Raw genomic sequence first — 25071 nt, forward strand, 5'->3', positions numbered from 1 at the left:
AGCTCTTAGAATAAGGGTCTCCTCCTTTATATACCAGAGATGCTTGGGCATAAATTATAGCTGGGACCAAATACCGTTAACAGTTTTTGCTTTTCCCCTGGTTATGTTCCGTAGACTCATGAATATTTATGGATAGTTATTTACTGTGCAACCAAAAGATATGAATAGTGCTCAAACTGGTTAAGACTACTGTGAGAGAGTCTTCCTTCCACTTTTTAAGATTTCCACACACTGAAATCTATAGGCGAATCACATGAAATGAGACTCCTCCCTAATTATTCCCTGTGCTAAGAAGTATTTGCTTCCATGCTCTAAAGATTCTGGCTTGGAAAAAAAACAGAAAGCTTGGAAATGTGTGAAGATTGCCATCTAGTGGCTATGATGTGAAGTGTCACCAACTATCAGAAAAGCCATCTTTTTTGTTCCTCACCTTTGTTCCCAAGTCTAACAATGTGACAAATTGCCTTCACATTTCCTCTGTCATATCCAACGCCTCTGAAGACACTTTATCCCCATACAGCTGTAGGAATTGGTGGGATTTCAGGACATGCTAGATGACAAGGCAGCATCACTGGGGAGCCCAGGGACTCATAAATGTGCCCCTCTTATCACCCATTATAGATGGCTTCCTGCAACATCTTAGCACAGGACTAGTCAGCCAGAGAAGCCCATACAATCACATCTGGAGCCTCACCTCTGCTCCCTCCTTTCATCCTTCTATCTAGTAAGACTTCAGGCCTGGTGATATGGGTTGAATTGTGTCCCCCAAAAAGACACGTTGAGGTCTTAAAGAACTAATCCCCTGGTACCTCAGAACAAGTCCTGGTTTGGAAATAGGGTCACTGCAGACACGGTTAGTTAAATTGAGATGTGGTCATACTGTAGAAGCATGGCTCCTTAATCCAGCATGACCCATGTCCTTATAAGAAGACAGTTCCTCTGTAGAGTTAGACACAGCGAGAACACCATGACCGTGAGACAGAATTGGATTTATGCAGCTGCAAACCAAGGGATGCCAAAGATTGCCATTAAAATCGCAGATGCTCAGAATAAGCAAAGGAGGAGTCCTCTATGGCTCTCAGAGGGAACATAGTCCTGCTGACATCTTGACTTCAGACTTCTAATCTCCAGAACTGGGCGACCATCAACTTCTGCTTAAGCCCTGGTTTGTGATACTTTGCTGTGACAGCCGAGCAGACAAATACACCTCTCCTTTCATCTCCAGCGCCTCTTTCAGCCTAGCTGTTGAGCTGTTGAGCCGAGAGCCTAGCACAAGCTCTCATTTTCCAGACAAGCACATGCAGTGGTCCTTGGTTGCTAGCTGCTCTCCCAGCTGTCGGTCTCTCCCCTGTTCAGCTCACCCTTCACAGTGCCGTATTAATCTTTCTAAAACAAAATTCTGATTCAGTCATTCTTCTGTGCTTTCAGCTACTCTTTCTGTGTCCTATAGAAACCAGATGTCTTGGCCAAACGTTCAGAACTCTTGTTGATCTGGTTCTGTCCATTTCACTTTGATATTTTATTCAAGTACTTCAGCCACACTGCACAGGTTGCTACTAACTCCACTCCTCCCTTTCCCACTCGTGTGGTTAGGGTACCTTTCCCCCTTGCCTTCATCAGAATCAAACAATACTTCTTACAAAGAAAAGTCTTCCTCCATTTGTTCCCAGCAAGAATGCTAGGAATTTCTCAACAATTTCTCAATTCTCTGAATTCTTATAGTTCTTATCTCTTATACCTCTGATGACATCTTTTCCATCTTGTGTTATAATTAAGTATAACTCTAATGCCTCAGTTCACTCAGCAGTCAGTAAGCTTTGAGTAGGGACCATCCCTGAATGCTCTCAATGCTCTACATGTTGAAGAAACATGATTGGATGCATGATGCCCTGTAAGGAATGATTGAATAAATGTTGCACTTTCTTCAGTGTCTGGGGAATAGTCAGACATTTCTTCACTTCATCTAATACCATGCTCTCCTTTGACCTCCCTGTTCTGGCCTTTTTTAAGGTCTCCTACTTGATATGCTCCCCCTGCCCCAGGGCCTTTGTACATGTAGTTCCTTCTTCCTGGAACACTCATCCCTGCCTAGAACATCCAGTTAATTTCTTCTAGTCCTTGACATTTCAGCTCGACCATCACTTCCCCAATAAAGGTTTAGTTTATCTTTCTGACCAGATCAAATTCCCATTGTGTAAACTCCTGTGGCACCACAAATTCCTACTGTGTTACCTCTTACCTGCAACACTCACTGCAGGCACCCCTTTAACATTTCTGGTCATGGTAATTTGGTTAATGTCCATATTCCCTGCAAAACTATAAGCTCTATGGGGACAGAGACAGTTGGAAAATTATCTGCTTTAGATCACTATTGTATGCCTGTCCTATAGTAGGTGTTCAATAAATATTCATGGAGAAAACAAATGATGACTATAGCTGCATTTACATTTGTGTAAATCATCTATTAAAATTTTCCAGGCAAACCTAATGCAGGCAATAATTATAGCACCTATAATTTTTGTACCTACTATATGCTAGACCTTGAGCCTAATTCTTTATGTGCTCTATCTCATTTAATCCTGAAAATGACGCTATGAGTTAGCAATCATTGTCCTTGTTTTAGAGATGGGCAGTGATTCAAATAAGTAATTCTGCCCAAGATCACAGAGTTGTTAAATAACAAAACGGTGATTGAAAACCATTACCCATATTAAACACCATGCCAGAATTACAAAAGAAAATCAAACAATACCCTTGATCCTTTTGAATACACATGATAAACATAAAAGACTGACCAGATAGTGCTACATCCTTGTAGTCACATTATTTATTAAAGTGTAGATTTCTCAATAGCAAAGCTGTATATTTCTCAAGGGACTGTATCTTGTTTACCAACTAAAGACCCATTAGCTGGCACAGGGCCTGGCACACAGTAGGTGTTCGATATATACTTGAAAAAAGGTTTGTCACATCCTTGTGAAAAATAAACACATATAGCCAGGGCCAAACATCTGCTTCGGAGAAAGCAAATAAAGAAGGAAGAAAGGGAAAATAAAGGAGATAGGGTACAAAAGGTATTGAGCACCTACTGTGTTTTGGTGTGCTAATGTAGATGGCTTTATTATTGTAGATGTTCTCTCACCTAAACCTAAAATAACACCGTGACACCATTATATTATTCCTGCTTTTTGCAGATGAGAAATCTGATGCTCAGAAAAGGTTTTAACCTCAGGGCTGAGTGGTTCCACAGTCTGTAAGGATGGGCCAGTATGGTGATTGGCAACATCACAGATAGGTGAAGGCTTCCAGGTCAAGGTCAACAACCACCTGTGAAGCTCCCAGAATGGCTGTGTGATACTGCTCGGAAACCCATTCTCCTGACTAACTTGGAAGATGAAGGTTTAAGTGAGCCACAGGACTCCTCACTTCCATTTCTGTTGGTTTTATTTCCCAATGTCCGTTATTTTTGCACACAACCATCTCATAGTTCTTTACCTGAACGTTTGAGGGCGGGGAAAAATGGCTTGCTGAAATGGAAGTGCTATCAGGCTCCTGATTTCTTCCAAAACAATCAGTCAACCCTTTTAATTTACTTACTGCAATGAATGTCTGACAGTCCAGATCCCTCCACAGTAATAAACAGAAAGAGTAACAGTGAAAATGACTGAGGATAACAGCCAGAGAAAATTGAAACCATGGCACTGAGCCCCATAATAATGCCCGAGGACAGTGGCGCAGTGGGGAACTCAACGGCACATTGACTAAAACCTAAGATCAGCATGAGGTTACATCCTCCGCAAGGCAGGAGTAGGGCACTTCTTGGGTGCACACTGAATTATTTTAGTGAAGCGGTACCATCTTCCTGATACCGTCTGTTTGACCATTAGGTAACTCTTGTGACAACACTTCTCTTATGTAACATTTCTACATGCACTCCGTCATCTTCCTCTCAGAATAACCACATGCAATGGAGAAGGCAGTTACAATTACTGTCACCGTTGTACAGTTTAGGACACAGAGGCTGGGACAGTAATGGCTCCTCTAAGGGCTCACAGCTAATCGGGGCAGAACAAAGACTGGAACTTGGTCTGTTGAATTCTTATGCTCTCTCCACGACCCCTCACTACTTCCTAACAAGACACATAGAGGAATAGAGGAATACGCTTACTAAAAGTTTCCCCCACGAATAACTCCTTTCCAAGTGATGCCCACCAGGGGAAAGTTGGTGAGGGCTCTGTAAGGGTGCTTGATGGGCCAGTGAGGTCGGTCGCTGTGTTCCTCTAGCCTGCGATAGGAGGTCTGCAGGCAGTCCTCAAGGAGTGTGCTGAACCAGAGGAGCCAAAGTTGCTGCTGATAAAGTGTGAGAGCAGTGAGTAGCATACTGTAAAAGGCGCACAAGGGTGCTCATCAAATGACATCCATACACATGAGTGCCCAGGCCGCCACTGTTCTTTAAGACCTCATCTCTACCTGCAGGCTAAATAGTACTGAAATTAGTAATAATAAAAATAACAACGATAATGTTTTATCATTTTGGGTAATATCAGCTTTAATCCTCATCCAGCTATACAAAATGTATTATTAGCTGATTTTACAGATGGGAAAACTGATGTTTTTCAAGGTGTAAGGATTTACTGCTACTAAGTGGGCAGTTTTCAGATCTGATGCTGGGTTGTTCTGTCTTAGATTTTTTTTTTTCCACCCTATCATGTTTCTTTCAGATGTAGTTAATTCAGTCAGTTGGGATAATAATTTAGTAAGTTAAATATTTTAGCCTACAGACCTTTTCTTTCTTCTCCTTAAACTGTCTAGATCTTGTGGTGAGGTATTCATCCCATGGCTTTGTTTGTGCCAGTTAAAGCATGCTTGCCTCTAGAGTGTTATTTTGGCTTTACTTAAAGCACAAAGGAGGTGCTAACATTTTTTAAGTGAATGTTTGCCCCCTTCAGTTTGATTTAGTGGCCTGGGGTTCCCCCTAGTCCCTTTGAATCAAATTTGCTCTGGAATCATGTTTATTTCTTATGCATTCAGGATAACTGATGTGCTCCTAAAGGAAAAAGGAATATGGGGAGGGAGGGGCAGCGTGTGAGATTAATCTTTAACAGAAAGGACAAATCCAGTTTAAGCAAAGGGAGAAGAGACAGTGTAAGGGCCACTGTCACTCTCAAAACCTGCAAAAGGCTTCTCTGGGCACATTACAGCCATTCCCAAAGCAGGAGAGCCACCAGGCACCAGTTCAACAAAGATGAAGGCCAAGATGACGGATTCCAAGTAATAGAACGACCAAGGCTGTATTCTTGGGAACTGTGTCTTCTTGAAAAATGCCCTGAGTTCAGCATTGTGTGTACTCCTCAAGAATATGTTACTGCCTATAAGTGATCCATGTGAGAAATTACGTGTGACATCTGGGTGGTCTCTTACAAAGACCCTGAACCCCATGTCCTGAAACAGGTCAGTGACCACCGTAGGAAGGATGTCAATTGTGGCTTCCCCTCCCCCGGAGAATTTAGGAAGTATGTATAATCACCAAGACTTTGATGTATCATCTCATTTAGACCTTACACGAGGCTTGCATAAAGAGCCCTTGACTGCTGCTCACTCAGTTATTTGATATGTATGTTTATTAAGTACATACTGCATGTCAGGCCCTGTGCTGGGGATACTGCCCCGTTGGAATTTACTTTCTAAGGAAAAGAGAGAAAGTGAGAAGATAAAATACTAGCAAGGGGGCTAGGGAGAAAACCACCAGTGGTGGAGGGAAGGAAGGAGGGCGTGGCATCCTCTCAGCCTTGCTGTGCTGGGCATCCATCCACCACCCCCCCAAACCCCCACACCTGTCCTCACCCCGCTCCACCCTCCACTCTCTCCTACCCATCCTCCTGGCTTCTCCCCCTCCGCTCCGTGTTCCCTCCCCCTCCCTCCCTGTTCCGTCTGGTCGTGGGTGTCCCGCGAGCCCTCCAAGCCAGCCTCGCCCTCCCACCGCGCAACTGTCCAGCCTGAACCCGCCCGCGCCCACCGCCCCTGCGAACGGGTGCCTGCATCCACGATGGGAAATGAAGCTAGTTACCCGACGGAGATGTGTTCCCACTTCAACCACGATGAAATTAAAAGGCTGAGCAAGAGGTTTAAGAAGCTGGACTTGGACTGTTCGGGCTCTCTGAGCGTGGACGAGTTCTTGTCCCTGCCCGAGCTGCGGCAGAACCCGTTGGTGCAGCGAGTGATCGACGTCTTCGACACCGACGGCAATGGAGAGGTGGACTTTGAGGAGTTCGTCGTGGGGACCTCCCAGTTCAGCGTCAGGGGGGACGAGGAGCAGAAGTTGAGGTTTGCCTTCAGCATCTACGACATGGATAAAGACGGCTACATTTCCAACGGGGAGCTGTTCCAGGTGCTGAAGATGATGGTGAGGAACAACCTGCAAGACTGGCAGTTACAGCAGATCGTGGACAAAACTATCATCATCCTGGACAGGGATGGCGACGGGAGAATATCCTTCGAGGAATTCAGTGCCGTGGTCGGAAACCTGGAGGTCCACAAGAAGTTGGTGGTAACTGTGTGAGCCTTTTTTTAAGAGCACCACCCACCAACTCTCACTTAACCTGTCTCTTTCAAGATCAGCTCCAGGCAGCCCAGCACCTGTCTCTCTTGACTTATTTGGAAGTGTTTCTCTTTGTGAAGCCACATTGTCTAACGTGAACCTCATGACCAGCTCGGTGTTATTAATTCTTCTCTCAGTGCTTCAGGGTAACACCCCAGAGGAGCGTGGTGGGGAAAGAAAAACAAATGGCTTTTATAAACGTCTTTTGCTTTGCTTTGATCCAGAAACCAAACTATAAAGAGTCAAGAAGAAGTTGAAAACTTCAAAAATAAGAATATATACACTTCTTTGCCTCTACTTCTCATGCTTGTATATGGAGAAAACTGCACAATTTCAGTCAGGTGTTAGGTGAACTACTTTCATTTATCTGTGGTATCCAGGTATTTTTTGACAGATTGTTAACTTCCTATTGTGGCAACAGGAATAAATATATTTATCTTGGCTGAGCACCTTTTAAGCAGCTCTCTCTGGACAGGGAAAGCCCATCCTTCCCTTTCCCAGGCTGCAGCCCCCTTCCCATCTTCATCCAGAAATTCCTGAACATGTCTGAAGGGCTCCTCCTGTCTCATTGTTCCAGCTCCTGCCCAGAGGCTGGTCTCAGGGCTCTTGCAAGAAATACTAACCCTGGACTGAATGCCCAGCCCAACTATCAGCCTCAGTGGTGGTCAGTCTTTCAGGATGGGTGACCCGCCCCCAATATTAAGTTTGGTTAAGGTTGCTTCCAGACAGACAGGGCAGGGACCTTCTTAGAAAGCTCTCACCTCCAAAATTCACCACCACCCGCCAACCCCCAATTAAAGGGAAGGGGACAGATTCAGAGTCATTCTTTCCACAAGGCAGAGTCAGTGAAGATCTCAGCTGCAGCAGGCTTCCCCTGGGATGCTGAAGTGGTGTTGCTCCTGGTACTCAAAAGATGAAGAGATGGGCAAACATCTCGGCAGCAGGCAGGGTGAGTGCTGTCTGCACTGACTAAAACTTAGCTTTAAACATAAGACCTGGGGCCTGGCAGGGAAACTGAGAGAAGGGAGGACTTTTCATTCCTCACACCCTAATAAATCTGCAGCCAAAGGGTGTACCAGAGCCTGTTCACACTGGATCAGTGTGTATGCATCTCTTCCTACCCCTGTGTTCAGTGATGTCATGTCGATAGTTTGAAATTGGTTGTGGTGGAACTAGTATATCACAGGAGCAAAAGGTTTTTGTTTTGTTCTGTTGGAGAACCATCGTACCAGTAAATCTACCACTGCCTGTATCCCAGATGTTACCAGCTCTCCAAGGCCCCACTTACTGTCAGTTCTCAGAAAACAAGCTGTCCTTGGTCCCAGCATCTGCCACTTCCCACCAATCCTCTTCCTCAGAGTGGACACTCCCCCTGGTCTCAAAACACCAGGACAATGAGACATACTCTCCCTACACTGGACAAAACTCAGGTGACGTTGCTCAGGATGAGGAAGATCTATTTGAAAGATATTATTATTCCTATGTTTTGAAGAAGACAGTAGCTAGTCTTGAAAAAACAAAAGTAAGAAAAATCCACAATTTTAATTACTGTCAGGGCACCCATCTGCCAAAGGCTCCCCTACTTTTTATTTAGTAGATTATCTTGGAACCACAAAAGATAGGATTCTTTGTCCCCTTAATTCCTGTGCGGTCCTAATGTATTAATGATTAGTAAATGGTACCAACCCTGTAGTGTTATGAGCCATACCCCCCATTGCAGGATAACATCATTCAAAGGTTCAGACACAACTGGGTTTGGATTCATTTACAACTGGGTTTTTATGACAGTCACTTATTAGCTGTGTGAGCATGAGCAAGTTTCTTAACCTCTCAGTGTCCTTTCTCCTAATTAAAACAAGGATCCCTCCTATGGTTATTTAGAGGATTCGAAAAGATAAAACATGGTTGTCTCGGTCAGTAGACCATACGATTCTTGATCTAGGTGTTGTAAGTAGGTGTAGAGCCTACTAAAAAAATAAATAAAAATAAATAAAACATGTAAAGTGCCTAGAACACAATGGGTTCATTCTAATTCCCTTCCATTCCATTCATGTGTGTGTGTGTGTGTGTGTGTGTGTGTGTGTGTATGAAACAGGAGGCCTATTGGTTCTTTTTGAACCCTTACTAAGTACTCAGCCATACCACTCTAAAATTAACTGAATATTTGTGTAATCCTAATCCAGAAAGGAAGCAATGTCATAGTCCTTCCCACCCTCTCATTTGCAGAAGGAACAAAGACTTCTTGACTGGAGAAAGTTAAAATGAAAGACCCTCATTCTGATAAAAAGATCAGGTCAGAGGTTGCCAGAAGCCCCGAAGGAGAGGAAGATGGACGGGTGGAGCACAGGGCATATTTAGGAGTGCAAAACTGTTCTGTATGATACTCTAATGATGAATATATGACATTGCCCATTTTGGAAAACTCCATAAAAGGCACGACACAAAGAGTGGGCCTAATGTAAATGACGCAATTTAGTTAACAATAAACCTATCAAGTTGGTCCATCACTTGAAAGAAATGCACCCCTTGAAGAAGTTACTAACTGAAGCTGTGTAGGCAAGAAGGGATATATGCAAACGTTTTATACTTTCTACACATTTCTGTAAACCTGTTCTTCAAATAGTCTTTTAAAATGTTTTTTAAAAAATAAAAGATTCTCATTCAAGCCCAACCTATTTGATTTTTGTGGAGGAATCTTTGCATGAGGAAAGCGAGCATGGTAGTGTTAGCCAAGAAGGCCTCTCGGAGACATTATTTATGTACTCTGCAATGTGCACATTAAAATACAGAAATTTTAAATTATGACCAAGGGTTTGAAACATGTTGGGTTACATGTTTAAATTTAACAAGAAGAGGAAAAATATTTCAGCTTTTGGACTGGCTAGAATTAACAAGCTAATTGCTCAATCAGTCAGGGCTTTATGGCAATGACCTTGAACTGAGAGCCTGTTCCTAGCTTCAGCAATTGGAAAGATCTGACTGTATAGGTGTTTGGTTGTATGGATATTTGGGAAGAAAGATCACATTCATTTCCAAGTTAGAATACTCTGATTTTTCTGTTAATTGTCAGTTGCCAACAAATCTAGTTCTGTACAGCTTCTTGGGGTGATAATGGTAGTTAACACTTACTGAACACCTGTCCCAGATATTGTTACATTTGTTATATCATTTAGTCATAACAACACTGTGAAGTAGGTGCCATCATTCAGTTTAACAGATGATGCTGTAGAGAGATCTAGAATCTTCTCCAAGGTCTCCCAGCTGGTGAACGGCAAAGCAAGAACCTAAACCAGGCTTTCTGACCCCAAACACTGAGCTTTTTCCACCTCACCGCATTGCCACCTATTTTTTATAGTTCTTGTATTTACCCACTTCAGATATATTTACCCACTTCAGATTATTTCTGATAGTCTTTTTTTGTTTTTGATTTTTTTTTAACATTTATCTTTGAGAGACAGACAGAGAGCAAGTGGGGGAGGGACAGAGAGAGGGAGAAACAGAATCTGAAGCAGGCTCCAGGCTCTGAGCTGTCAACACAGAGCCCGATGCAGGGCTCGAACCCATGAACAACAAGGTCATGACCTGAGCCGAAGTCGGACACTTGTTAACCGACTGAGCCACCCAGACGCCCCTCTGATAGTCTTATTAATGTAATCAAGCCTCAGTTTTCACCAAAGGTATGAACTGTCAAGAAGCAAGCAGCCCCCTCCACTTTCATTCTGCACATTGCAGGCAGTGGGTGGGGAGAGTTAGGCAAGGCAGTCCTTTTTCTTTTCTTTTTTTTTTTTTTTAAGAAAAGATTAAAAAAGTTTAATTTATCGTTTAATTTACATCCAAGTTAGCACATGGTGCAACAATGATTTCAGGAGTAGATTCCTTAATGCCCCTTACCCATTTAGCCTATCCCCCCTCCCACAACCCCTCCAGCAACCCTCTTTATTCTCTATATTTAGGAGTCCTTTAGGTTTTATCCCCCTGTTTTTATATTATTTTTGTTTCCCTTCCCTTATGTTCATCTGTTTTCTCTCTTAAAGTCCTCATGTGAGTGGAGTCATATGATATTTGTCTTTCTCTAATTTCGCTTAGCATAATACCCTCCAGTTACATCTATATAGTTGCAAATGGCAAGATTTCATCCTTTTTGATTGTCAAGTAATACTCCAGTGTGTGTGTGTGTGTGTGTGTGTGTGTGTGTGTGTGTGTGTGTGTGTATACATATATACCACATCTTTATCCGTTCATCTGCCGATGGACATTATGGGCTCTTTCCATACTCTGGCTATTGTCAGTAGCACTGCCATAAACATTGGGGTGCATGTGCCCCTTCAAAACAGCACACCTGTATCCCTTGGATGTATACCTAGTAGTGCAATTGCTGGGTGTAGGGTAGTTCTATTTTTAATCTTTTGAGGAACCTCCATACTGTTTTCCAGAGTGGCTGCACCAGTTTGCATTCCCACCAGCAGTGCAAAAGAGATCCTCTTTCTCCCCATCCTCGCCAACATCTGTTGTTGCCTGAGTTGTTAATGTTTGCCATTCTGACAGCTGTGAGGTGGTATCTCATTGTGGTTTTGATTGTATTTCCCTGATGATGAGTGATGTGGAGCATTTTTTCATGTGTCAGCCATCTAGATGTCTTCTTTGGAGAAGTGTCTATTCATGTCTTTTGCCCATTTCTTCACTGGATTATTCATTTTTTGGGTGTTGAGTTTGAGAAATTCTTTCTAGATTTTGGATACTAGCCCTTTATCTGACATGTCATTTAAGCAAGACAGTCTTAAGTTATCTTCTACCTTCATCTCATTTTGAAAAATAAGTGACAGGATTTAGATTAAACTGATAACAACAACCAATATACTCCGCAGCTGTACAAATCAGTAACAGTATGTTGTTAGGAATCCTATATTAATGAATTGTCTCTGCTCTCTACCATATGTTGTAATCCCAAACCACTAAACACCTCTTTTTTTTAAACACAGGAGAAAATACAGCCTTAGCACTGTTGGTTTATCCTCTTAAGTCTATCATGCTTTAGATACATTCTCAGGGAAAACGCTCAGGAAATTTTTGTGTTGTTTAGTTACAAATTCTCTTCTTCACTTCTCTATGCTATTGATTCTCTCTGTTAGCATGTAGGAGGCCATTGGTACAGCTACTGTGTTTTGTCTACTTTGCATGCCTCAAAAAGGAAGAGGTTTGGGTGTTTTTAAGGGCAAGGTGACATCATAAAAGGCCACTAGACTGAGAATCAGAACTGGACCCCTCTCCTCTCATACTTGCTACTGTAGCTATCCCAAAGGCTGGTGACTGTGTGAAGAGCAGCAAATCATGTGTCAGCTTTAAAGGCATTAGCTGATTCACAATGAAAAAACAGAACACTGAAGGGACACCAGCAGCCAGAAAGCTGCATACAACCTGACAGTTCAGAGGCTTTACATGATGTTTGTCCTCACAAATTTTTAATGTTTGTTTATTTATTTTGAGAGAGCGAGAGAGAGAGAGCTCACAGGCATGCGAGCAGGAGGGAGGCAGAGAAAGAGGGAAAGAGAGAATCCCAAACAGGCTCCACATTGTTAGCACAGAGGCTGACGTGGGGCTCGATCTCACGAGCCATGAGATCATGACCTGAGCCAAAATCAAGACTTGGACACTTAACTGACTGAGCCACCCATGCGTCCCCGTCCTCACGATTTTTTTATTTTCCAATATTTTTAAAATCTGAAAATTTTAAATCAAAGCCCATATCATAAAGGAATGCATGCCACCCTGAGATGAGTGTGAGCTTTCATTGGCTAAGGCACCTCTGAAGCAAGGAGCTGAAATGCAAAGTCTCAACAAAGAGAAAATAACGTGTTCCACTCTTTAGTACAAAAGCTCAGGATGGATTAAAGTGCTCGTTATTTTTCAGAAATACAGCAACTGCTCATAAAACATGTATCCCAACTGATACTCTTGTAACAACAGAAACAATAGAAGAATTTATAATAGTCAAAATAAATGTACCATATAAAATTTCAAACTTCTGTATAATAAAATTTCACAAAACAATGCTAACGGTAAAACTTAAAAATTAGAGAAACATAAATAACATGTTTGGAAAGAGGTTAATAGCTTTTTCTAGTAAAAAGCCTCACCTTGTCTGAAATCTATAATTGGCAAAGGATACAAATACAGTATTCATACAAAAGGAGATAGGAAAAACAAACATCAAAAAATAGTTAGCCTCACTAAATAAATACAAATCAGAACATTTAAAACAGGAAAAAATGATTAATTATGAAACAGGCTTGGGGTGCCTGGGTGGCTCAGTCAGTTGAGCATCCAGTTTCGGCTCAGAGCCTGGAGCCTGCTTCGGATTGTCTCCCTTTTTCTGCCCCTCCCCACTCACACTCTGTCTCTCTCTCACTCTCAAAAATAAATAAACTTAAAAAAAAAAAAAAGAAAGAAAGAAAGAAACAGGCTTGGCAAGAATGTGAGCAATCTGTGCATTGTGGCAACCTTGGGAATGATTTTCTTCACATTTTGTGAGGGCTGTTTCACACACTACAAGGCATCAGAATGGTTATATTCTCTAACCTGTTAATATCACCCATTGCAATATGTATGTCAGAGAAGCACAGACAATTTTTAAATGCTATACACAAATTATTTTTTGTTGCAGCAATATTTATCGTGTATGTATAATGAATAATATTGAAGAAAATCAAACACTTGACAGTTTGAGATTAGTTAAGTCAATTATGATAAATAATAGGTGATAATGTAGAGTCATTAAAATTAATAAAATGACTAAACTCCCATTTTTTAAAAATTGTATTGTTTTTTAAAAAGGATGATTGTTATGTTATGGTTACATAACTCTGGAAAATACATATGTGTATGGTTCATATGCAGTTCAGAAGAGAAAATGAAGAACTGAAAGAAAGTATTTGTAGGGTCGTCTGGCTGGCTCAGTTGGTAGAGCATGAGACTCTTGACCTTGGGTTTGTGAGTTTGAGCCCTGTGAGAAGGAAGGGAGATGATTCATTTTCAGAAAAAGCAAACAAAAGCTGTGCTGTCTAATTAACAGTAGGTTTACAACCTATTGGAAATATATATATATGAAGCTCTCCCTCCCCCATAATGGAGTCCCAAACCCTTGAGCCCTTCACTTCCTGGTTCTTCTTCCCGTCTCTGCTTCACCAGGCTTATTTTCATGGCCTTTGCAATAAGCATGAACCAAAGAACAAAGGGGAGAGGGACCAAAAGTCTCTGCATCACCTCAGGGAATGTACATTTGTTACAATCAGACTACTTTTTGCCTTAGTAGGCATAGGACATAGGTGATGTCTGCATAAGGCTGTAACCTCTGTAGTACTCAGCCAATGAGGAGCCAGGGGAGGGACTTGCAAGCTAGGAGATAGATTGTCTGCTGTAACTGCCCCAAGTGTGCCTGCCCATCAGACACACTCTTGCAAGAACATTGATTAAAGCCTCACTTCACTGTGCTCCTAGTATCCGTGTCCCTCCTTTGATTGGGTCAGTGGCTTATTTCTCACAAGCCCCATGTTGGGCGTAGAGATTACTGAAAAATTAAAAAAAAATTTGTATTTATTTTTGGGAGAGTGCAAGAGGCAGAGGGATAGAGAGAGGGGGACAGAGGGTCCAAAGCAGTGCACTTCACTGACAGGCTGATAGCAGTGAGCCTGATGTGGGGCTTGAACTCACTAACTGAGAGATCATGACCTGACTGGAAGTCAGACACTCAACCAACTGGGCCACCCAGGTGCCCCTAAAATATTTTTTTAACAAGAAAGTATTTGTATAGGAAAAGGATTATGGTTAATCATCTCTAAGTTTTAGAAATATTTTTGAGTTGTTTTAATAATAAATTTAGATTTTCAAAAGACTGCACAATGGAGCTAATGTGGCAAATTGAGCACCAGGTCCAAAGCTGAAAAATGGTTGTCAAAGCCTAGAAGGAACAGGGGCTTGGAAAATGTAAGCAACAGAGAGAGAATTTCTTCAGCAGCATGGGCAGTGCCATGGTGACAGAGCCATTAAGCAGATTCCAGGTTAAAGAAGACAGAGGTAGGGGCTCCTGGGTGGCTCAGTCAGTTAAGCAGCCCAGTTGGGCTCAGGTCATGATCTTGCGGTCTGTGGGTTTGAGCCCGGTGTCAGGCTTTGTGCTGACAGCTCAGACTACCCTCAGAGGGTAGTATGTATAGACGCAACAATGAATCTGCCAAATTTATTGAGCTGCTGTTCTTCTGGTCAAAAGAGTGGGTGGCAAATATATATATATATAAATCAGGTTTTCTAAATTAGAAACAGCATTTGCTTCCTACTCATCTTGCTTCCAAGTATCTAGGAGTCATCCATATTTCAGAAGCTCCACAGCCTTTCTTTTCTTTATACCTCTCACTAAAACCATTTTTCCCCCCACCTACTCCTGTTCTTTTTTTTTTTTTTTAATGTTTATTTTTGAGAGAGAGAGAGTGTGAGTGGGGAGGGGCAGAGAGAGAGGGAAACACAGAATCTGAAGCAGGCTCCACTGTCAGCACAGAGCCTGACACGGGGCTCAAATCCACGAGCCGTGAGATCATAACCTGAGCTTAAGTCAGACATTTAACCGACTGAGCCACCCAGGCACCCCTTTTGTTTTTCTTTAATAAGAACAGGAGTAGGGGCTGTTCTTATGAAAGAAAATCGAAAGGGGCACTTGAGTGGCTCAGTCTGTTAAGCGTCCGACTCGGTTTCAGCTTAGGTCATGATCTCATGGCTTGCGAATTCAAGCCCCACATCTAGGCTAGCTCTGTGCTGACAGTGTGGAGCCTGCTTGGGATTCTCGCTCTCCCTCCCCTGCTTGCTCTTTCTGTCTCTCTCTCAAAAAATAAATTAAAAAAAATTTTTTTAAGAACAACGAACATTATTGTGAACACCAGGATTGGGTTTTGCAGACTCAAAAGAGGAGACCATGCAAAGTTTAAAGCACTAAATCACTGAAATATGAAATGATCTCCCCTGGTTCTTGTAGTTATTTTGCTCTGAGAGAAGCATATTTACAAGGTGTTGGAAATCATGAGAGTAATTATAACTAAGTTTCTTTTCAGATATATACTGTATTTAATAAGCTATTTATTGAGCACCTACTATACACTAAGCTTTTGGAGGCAGAGAAAAGCAAAGCCTCACCCTGTCAGAGAAATCTGCCTAGAACAGGCTCACCCATTCATTTCAGCGTTCTGCATGAGAAATAAAGTCTATATCAAGAGAGATTGTATTTGTACCTCAGAGCTAGAGGAGCTTAATCCTTTAAGCAGTCTGTCAGCTCAGATTCTTTGGTTGCAAGCAACAGATTAATTTAAGCAAGCGGAAAAGAAGAGATTATCAAAAGAATAGCGGGGAACTCGATGTTTTGGAGTAAGAAAGAGAGTAACTGATGATGCCTCTGGAGCCATGGGATTCAAGGGATGTTAGTGGCAGGAAATAGGGGCCTATGCCTTTGAGGCACTGACACTGGAAATGACTCAGCCTCACCCACTTTCGATGCCAAAAGTCTCTGCTTCAAATGCAAATTGGTTTTACCTTGGGTCACATGCTTGGCATTAGGGGACCAAAGAACAGGGAATCTGTGATTGGTAGACCCACCAAAACTACATGAAGGGAATAAAATCAGTACAATATACACAAGCCAGCTAAAATCATTACATTCTGTCTCCAATTTTTTACCTTTTTAATTGTAAATATATTTCCCCCCAGTGAGGTCCCCCAGAGTGATGAATGATGAACACTGGCATTAGAAGTCAGGATGGCAAGTTCTCCAAGGTCTCCGGGCCTGTTTTCTTATCTATCAATTGAGAATATCCATCTCTGTCTTTCCCTTCACAGAATTATTCTAAAAATCTCCTGAGATATACGAAAGTGTTTGGGGTAAAATTTTGTGTACATTTACGTTATTAAAAAAAAAAAGATTCCAGCTTTCATACACTTTCCTCCATTCATTCAAAAAATATTAATTGAACACCTAGCAAATGCTAGGCACTGCTCTAGGCAATTAGTGTATGCTCAGAACAAAATGGGCAAAATCCCTGGCCTCTTAGAGCTTACATTCTACTTGAGGAGCAAAATAGGCAATAAACTAATATATATTATCTCAGTAGGGAAAAAGAACAGCGAGGGGGGATAGGTTGTATCCAGGAAAGAAAGGGGAGAAGGGCAGGATTTGTCTTTTTAAAAAATAAAATTTTTTAATGTTTATTCATTTTTGAGAGACAGAGTGTGAGCAGGGGAGGGGCAGAGAGGGAGAGAGAGACACAGAATCCGCAGCAGGCTCAAGGCTTGGAGCTGTCAGCAGAGAGCCCGACGCAAGGCTCCAACTCACGAACCTCGAGATCATTACCTGAGCCGAAGTCAGATGCTTAACCGGCTGAGCCACCCAGAGGCCCCAAGATTTGCCTTTTTAACCACACGGTTAGGGTAGACTTTACTGATAAATGACATTTGAATAGAGACTTGCAGAAAACGTGGGGAAGGAACAGTATTGATTACTGGCTACAGAGTTATAGGCAGAGAGAACAGAAAACGAAGACCCTCACCTGCTCCGTAGACTTAAAGAAGCATGAGGAAGCCCAAGTAGCTAAGCAGAATGAACAAGTGAGAGAAGGATATGAAGTCAGGAAGTGTGGGCCTAAATCATGGAAGGTCATGTAGACCATTGTAAGGACTCTGATGTTTACTCTATGTGAGATGGAATACTGTCACCACTCATTGAATGACATGGTATTTTGAGGAGGTTAAGCTGAATCTTGTGCAGAAGACAGATTGAGGGGGTCAGGGAATCAAATAGAAGGCTATTTCATTAGGCTAGGTAAGAGAGGATGGTGGCATAGACCAGAGTGGCCGGTGGAGGTGGTGGAAAGCCATCAGACTCTGGGTAAACTTTGAAGGTAGGGTCCACCATATTTACAGCCACCCTAGGAATGGAAGACTAAAGAAAGAGAGGAGTCAAAGATGACTCTAAGGTTTTTGGCCTGAGCAATTTCAAGGATGGAGATTCTTTGATGAGAAAGACTATGAGAAGCAGTTTCCAGTGTGTGTGTGGGGGGGGGGGGGAGTTAGCTTATTTCAACGTGTTAAGTTTGAGGTGTCCATTAGATATCCAAGTAGAGAGACTGAATAGAGAGTTGGGGAAGATGTAAATGTACAAGTCATTGACATATAGGTAGTATTTAAAGCCAAGAGTCTGGATAGGAAAGTGAACGTAGCCAAAGAATCAAAGGCATGCCAACGTTTATGATCAGAAAGGTGGGGAGGAACCAGTAAACAAGACTGAAGTAGAACAAAGGTATCCTTGAAACAGTGAAGAAAATATGTCAAAGAGGATGAAATAATCAATGGTGTCCAACCTGATACATGAATAAGGTGAAAACTGATCTGGCTTTGGCAATGTGGAGGTTATTGATGGCTTTGACAGGAGTCATCGAGGTTATAGGTTGGGACAAAAAGCCTGATTGGAGTGAATCCAAAAGAGAATGAGGACAGAGGACTTGAAAACAAGTATAGACAACTCCTTAGAGGATACAGAAAGTGGTAGTTGTCGTGTGTTGAGAGATGTGCACTGGGGGCTCGGGACTTAGTCACATCTAAGGCAAATGGTGCATGAAATACTTTCAGTGCATTTCCTGCTGGAGGTTTCAGAACTAGTCAGTTATCTAACCAGCTGTCAGATGTTTCAAATGTCCACATCTGAGCAAGATGCAAAGCACAGTTTAGGCAGCAACGAAATTGGTGGTCTTGGCCTCTGTGTATCACTGGGAGCACTGATGGTGTGGGCAGAGACCACTCAGGACATTTGACAGTACAGGCATCTCCCTTTATCTGATTCTAGTCCATTCCTAGAAATATGTTGGCTAGTGAATTTCCAGATGGTGGGAGTCCTTTCCATTGTTTTAAATGAAAAATGAAAAACAAAAACAAAAAAGGACACAAAGCATTCCCACCTCACCCAAAACCCCAGTCAATTTAAATTGTCTAAAGCGGTCTTAGACACGTGTAAATGTTTAATAGCTTAGACATGATGCATGGATTGTTATAAATGACAATCCATCAACGATTTCTGCATAAAATAAAGCATTTAAAATACCGCTTCTTGAAAGCATACTTAGTGGATATTCACGGGTGCTGTATGCGGAGTATGTTTTCCCTCCACAATGCAATGAATTTATACTAACGTAAATACTAAAATAAAATGTTAAAAAAGCATAATAAATACAAATAATATTTAGTAAAATAAAATAAGCAAGCAAGGCAAATTTTTGAGTGGTTACTTATTGATTAAAGAGGTAGCTCAGTGACATCAGATGGCCTAGAACGAGCATGTGAAGGACTAGGTGAAGCCATGAATGCGTGAGATTTGCCCATGGCTAAATCCTAGGACAGTCTTCTCTCTTTGGCACTGGAGCCCCCAGATGTGTGTGGCTGCAAGCTATCAAATGAAGCTTCAGAAGAAGCAATGGGATGAGGAAAACACGAACCTCATGTCTGTTGGCATTGCCTTGCCGTCACTTATGCGGCTGTTGACAACACACCCCTGGGCCCTGACTGCACTTCTGAATGATGTCCATACTCCCGTCACTTGCAACCGCCATCATTTTGTCTGCATTGCTTAAATGTATTGTCAAGATTTGACGTTGAATATCCACTGCTTCTCTTCTTCTTCCTCTGGCCAATGTTAAATGTGAAGTTGAGCAAGTTCCACTTTATTAGAAAGAAATTTTTCGCGTGATATGTGGAGCAGATGCACATAGCTAATGCACAGCACATTCATTCAACATGATCCTGGGAGAAGAACAGCTGAATATCACAACTGCCGCGAGATATCTTATCATTGAGACTCGGACCCAATTTAAACACATTCAGTGATGCTCACAGGAAGATTATAGTGGATTTTCAATTCAGATGGTGGATTTTGAATTAAAATATCTGCAAGTTCTAGGGAATAAATATGAAGAGTTCAGATCACAAGGGATACCTGTAAATGGTGTTCACTTGAAAAGCAGCACAGGCTTTAGCATCAAACAGTCCTGGATCCATAGCCAGTCTCCTTCATTTATTAGCTTGTAAGATCTTGAGTAAGGTAGTTAATCTCTATGAGACTCAGTTTCCTTGAATGTGAAATGGGGATAATAATACTAATAGGGTTATCATAAGATCATAATATGCACATATGATGTCTGGCACACACATTAGACGCCCAATAGATGGTAACTATCTGTTAGTCTATTAAATGTATGTGGGGGTAAACAACAGAAATTAAAAGAAAAATGTGTAAAATAAACTGAATATAGCCTATTTGTTATTGAGGCAATAAGAGGAAAATGAGACCAGTTCTTGTCATGCACAAGAGGGGGAAGTCACGCGTGCAAAGGCAAGATGTGATGTTTCGCCATAAGTTACATTTGTCGCCCTCATCTTGGCAGCAACTTATAAGAAAGCAGTGCCAGTATGTTAAGTGTTTTGCTGAATGTTTGACGATGTTAGTGTTAAAGTTGGAAATGAATTCCGCCATTTTATTCTTCTACCGTAGTAGTAACAACTCATTGAATCCTTATATAATAGCCATACCATACACATTACGACAGGTCCAGCCCAAGGACTATTTTCAGACACATTCATAATCTACTTTCTGGGGGTCAGCGTTATATGGGTGGTCACCACTGGTACAGAGATGTGCCAGGAGAATCCATGGGACCTGTGTAGCTCTCGGGATCTGATACACCTCTTGCCTTTCCTAGACCAGCATTCTTTTATTCCCTAGGGCTGGGCATCTGCCTCAATCTCAGGTGGTCTCCCTAGTCCTGCCTTGTGCTCAAGCTCCTATACGTGGGGCATGCTCTGTGCCCCGGCTCACCTAGAGCCATTACTTCTCCAGGGATTCCAGAAGCTGGCATTCATACAGAGCCATTGCTGCAGGTGCTGTCATGGAAGAAAAGAGACTCCACTGGAGTCTGAAATCCCCAAGCTCTACCTCTGCTGCCCTCAGATGGACTTCCTGGTATACCCAGGAGGCAGACCCATGCCTGAATCACATTTGGCTAGCTATTTCTTCAGGATTGGAGGTAGAAATGGAGAGAATGAAAGAAAGGAAAACCCCTGAAGAGAATGGGAGGAAAAAAAAGGGGCTCCTGGGTTGCTCAGTCGGTTAAGCATCTGACTCTTGATTTGGGCTCAGGTCATGATCTCATTGTCATGGGATCAAGCCCTGCATTGGGCTCCATGCTGGGCATGGAGCCTACTTAGGATTCTGTCTCCCTCTTCCTCTGCCCCTCCCCAACTCACATGCTCTCTCTCAAAAAAAAAAACAAAAAAGAGAGAGAGAGAGAGAGAGAGAGAAAATGGGAGGACACTGACATCAGTCAAGTGAGGTGGTTAAGAGTATAGGCTCTGGAGCCAGACTGCCTGGGTTTGAACCCCAGCTCTAACCTTTGCTAGTTATGTGACCTTGGACAAGTTGCTAAGCTATTTTGTTCCTAAGTACCTACCTCATAGGTTGTTATGAATAGTAAGCAAGCTGCTACAGTGATAAAGTGTTCAGAGCTACGCCTTCCACAATTAACTGCTAAATAATTATTGACGATGACAATGATGGTGATCAAAAGCCCTCAGCAGAGGGATGACACCAGGCTCCTTAGCACTGACATGCTAAGTGGGCCCTGTTTCTCCCTCACAACACACGCCTGCTGCACTCTCCCCCTCAGCCATATTGGTCTGTTTCACAACCTCTTCCACCACTGCACCAGAGGTCACTTCTTTCCCTCTGTTTCTTCTGCCTTCAGAGTGCTTACTTTCCCACCAAGCCTCCACATTCTACCTCTCTTACTTTAATTTTTTTTTTTAACATTTATTTATTTTTGAGACTGAGAGAGACAGAGCATGAGCGGGGGAGGGGCAGAGAGAGAGGGAGACACAGAATCGGAAGCAGGCTCCAGGCTCTGAGCCATCAGCCCAGAGCCTGACGCAGGGCTCGAACTCACGGACCGCGAGATCGTGACCTGAGCCGAAGTTGGACGCTCAACCGACTGAGCCACCCAGGCGCCCCCTACCTCTCTTACTTTAAATCTTATCTCACAAGCCACCTCCTCTACAAAACTGAGGAGACCTGGATCAGCATACGTATCATGGGGTATAAATGTTTGCTTCCTCCCTAGACTCAAGCTGATTAAAGGCAGGGACGTGGGGCGCCTGGGTGGCTCAGTCGGTTAAGCGTCCGACTTTGGCTCAGGTCATGATCTCAGGGTCCGTGAGTTCGAGCCCTGTGTCGGGCTCTGTGCTGACAGCTCAGAGCCTGGAGCCTGTTTCAGATTCTGTGTCTCCCTCTCTCCCTGACCCTCCCCCATTCATGCTCTGTCTCCCTCTGTCTCAAAAATAAAATAAACGTTAAAAAAAATAAAAAACAAACAGGGACATAACCCTCCTGTCTTCATCCCATGGTACTTCAAGAGTGCCTGACACGTAGTAGGCACTCGGTGTGTCAGTCTTTCTTTCTGCAGGATTGACTGTCATCATTGATGTCTGTGACCGAGTAATACCCATTTCATAGAGAATTTGTGAGGATTCTGTTAGATCTCTTATGTAAATCACTTAGCAAAGTGCCTGCCCCATATAGTCGTTGTAACTATTGTTATGTAACTGCTGCTGTTTGGGTTGTACAGCAGAAAGAACCCAGTCTTCGCAGCTAAACAAACATGGAATTATAGAATAGCTCTGCCACTTAAAACCTGAAAGGACTTAAGTTTCTTCAACTGTGAATTGTGGTTTCAATGCCTATCTTAGTGCAAAAAAGTAAGCAATCAGTAAATATTAGGTCCTTCCTTTTTCTCCTCTGTGGCTGTCTAATTTTGTGACCTGCCTGATTTTACTTCACTTCCCTGGTCCCAGGTCCCTCATCTGTAAAATGAGGACATTGAGGGGCGCCTGGGTGGCTCAGTCGTTTAAGTGACCGACTTTGGGTCAGGTCATGATCTCACAGCTTGTGAGTTCAAGCCCCGCATCGGCTCTGTGCTGACAACTCAGCCTGGAGCCTGCTTTGGATTCTGTGTCTCCCTCTCTCTGCCCTTCCCCTGTGCGCGCGCTCTCTCTCTCTCTCTCTCTCTCTTTCTCAAAAATAAACATTAAAAACAATAAATTAAAAAAATAAAAAATGAGGACATTGAACTAGATGATCTCTATGTTCCTGCCAGATCTAAATGTCAAAATTATCGAATTCATCATCTCTTCCCCTTAAACCTTCTCATTCTGTGTCCCTGAGAAAGGTTCTTTCCTTGATAACTGTTCAGTGCTTTAGTTTGTTAAATTGTCTCAATTCTTGGTCTCTCCTGCTCTCTCAGTCTCTCTGTAGTGACTGTGGGGCCTTCCAGACGCAGGAACCATTCATAAAATAGAACTATGTGTGTGCAGCTCCCTGGAAAGTGTGCTGCTCAGGAGCCCTTGGTCCTGGCTGGGTTCCTCTTACAACGTGTAGTATGGTGAAGGCTGCCGAGCTCGCAGGGAGGGATGCTCTCCTACTCTGCTTGGGTCCAAGGAAAAAGTATCTGCATCTTAAAACAACCCTAGGGGTGCCTGGTGGCTCAGTCAGTTGAGCGTCCGACTTCGGCTCAGGTCATGATCTCATAGTTCGTGAGTTCGAGCCCCGCGTCGGGCTCTGTGCTGACAGCTGTCCCTCTCTCTCTGCCCCTCCCCTGCTCACGGTCTGTCCTCCGTCTCATACATAAATAAAGATTAAAAAAAAATTTTTTTTTAAACAAGCCTGGGGCCAGGAGGAGAATCACACTCATGGCCTTTCCTTTCCTGTTCTGCCACAGACTTTGCAAATGGGCATCAAACACTTCTCTGGACTGTTCGTGCTGCTGTGCGTCGGATTTGGTCTGTCCATCTTGACCACCATTGGTGAGCACATAGTGTACAGGCTGCTGCTTCCACGAATCAAGAACAAATCTAGGCTGCAGTACTGGCTCCACACCAGCCAGGTGAGTGCCGCAGGTGTCCTGCTCCAGTATTCTTAACTGTCAGAATTCCCAGTGGTGGGAGAGTCCAGAGCCCCAAGTCAGAACGACAGGTGACAAGTTCCCAAGAGACGTAGGGTGGTCTAGACAGTGTAGAAGATGGAGTTCTTCTATCCCATTAGTTCACTTTCCCCTTGAATTAGCCTATCCCACAACAACCTGTCCTTTCCTATAAACTTCCACTGTTGCTCACATTGGAAGCAACAGAATTGTTTTTAACCTGATTTCACTTAATAGCGACAATCTGAAGAGATGGTGTGAAAGATTTATTTCCTACAGACTCCATTCTAGCTAAAATTGAAACTCATTAAATGAGCTTCGAGTCCCTGTTTCCCTTTAGATGAACCCACTGAGCTCTATTCTGCCCCCATTTTCAATGGTCCCAAAGGGCCAAGTCCACTGGTGCCAAGGCAGAGCCACACAGGATCGAAGGCCGGCCGGGTAAGGCAGACACCAGCACACTCATTCACGGGAGGACTGAAACCGCCAGGCCAACCAGCCCTTCAGGCACATTCCCTTGCACAGTGCCCCCTGAAGGCAGCTGGCACGGAGGGCCAAAGTAGAAGAATCCAAAGGGTACTGAGAATCAGAAGGGGAGAGGGTCTGGCAGCAGCATCAGCTGACCCCGGTGAGGCAGAGGCCCATGGTGCCATCTTGATCTCCTACCAAGGGCTCCCTCAGGGCTCCCTCCAGCCTCCTGAGCCTCATTGGGCTGTCAGGCTGCCCAGATGCCAACCTCTCCGTTGTGTTAACACCATCCCCTCCCCTCCCTCCTTTTTTTTGATAAGTCACTGTCATTGGTTTCCTCACTTGGAACCCTGTTCTTCCTGCTTCATCTTGGAAAGTATTTGGTCTCCTCAGGAGAACTCCACAGACAGGTTACCTTCATTGTGTGCTAACGTGACTGGCTTCATTCATTCTGAATGCTTGCCTGCTTTGTTTTGGCTGGCAAGAAGTTCAGACTTAAGTTTCTGACTCACCTTTAGCAATTCCACAAGGCCTTTAGCCACACACGTTGTGACAGCTCTTCTTTCTGTCACATACCTTTTTACAACCCAGAGCGTTTTTTTTTTTTAGTTTTTTTAAATCTTTATTATTTTTGAGAGAGAGAGAGAGAATGAGCAGGGGAGGGGCAGAGAGAGAGGGAGACACAGAATCCGAAGCAGGCGCCAGGCTCTGAGCTGGTAGCACAGGGCCCGATGCGGGGCTCAAACTCACGAACCGCGAGATCAGGACCTGAATTGAAGTCGGATACTCAACCGACTGAGCCACCCTGGTGCCCCCAACCCAGAGTGTTTCTAAGCTACCTATCAAATTACTTTTTTCCCTCCAGGTAGAATAACAACTTAGAATTTGGTTCTTTTGAGATTTAGGGCTGAAGGTTGTTGATCTGTTTTGGGGCATCCCTGGAAATGTGTTTAAAGAGGCTAA

At 43.2% G+C, this 25071-nt stretch overlaps 2 protein-coding genes across 2 annotated transcripts in view; both read left to right on the forward strand.

Annotated features, from left to right (window-relative positions):
* The window catches only part of GRIN3A (glutamate ionotropic receptor NMDA type subunit 3A), a 168820-nt gene that overhangs the window by 134773 nt on the left and 8976 nt on the right, over positions 1–25071 (forward strand). Inside the window, exon 7 of the mRNA XM_015068959.3 lies at positions 23440–23604. Coding sequence (XP_014924445.2) covers positions 23440–23604 — 165 coding nt within the window. The remainder of the gene's footprint in view (positions 1–23439; positions 23605–25071) is intronic.
* On the forward strand, positions 5954–9269 carry PPP3R2 (protein phosphatase 3 regulatory subunit B, beta). The gene is made up of 2 exons (XM_053204863.1): positions 5954–6605; positions 6637–9269. The coding sequence occupies exon 1, from the start codon at positions 6047–6049 to the stop codon at positions 6557–6559; it is 513 nt and encodes a 170-aa protein (XP_053060838.1). The 5' UTR covers positions 5954–6046; the 3' UTR covers positions 6560–6605; positions 6637–9269.

This window comes from Acinonyx jubatus, chromosome D4, assembly GCF_027475565.1.
Source record: "Acinonyx jubatus isolate Ajub_Pintada_27869175 chromosome D4, VMU_Ajub_asm_v1.0, whole genome shotgun sequence".
Taxonomy (NCBI): domain Eukaryota; kingdom Metazoa; phylum Chordata; class Mammalia; order Carnivora; family Felidae; genus Acinonyx; species Acinonyx jubatus.

What these genes read in the sequence shown, in the direction of transcription:
- PPP3R2 (XM_053204863.1), top strand. Translation starts at nt 6,047, where the DNA reads ATGGGAAATGAAGCTAGTTACCCGACGGAGATGTGTTCCCACTTCAAC.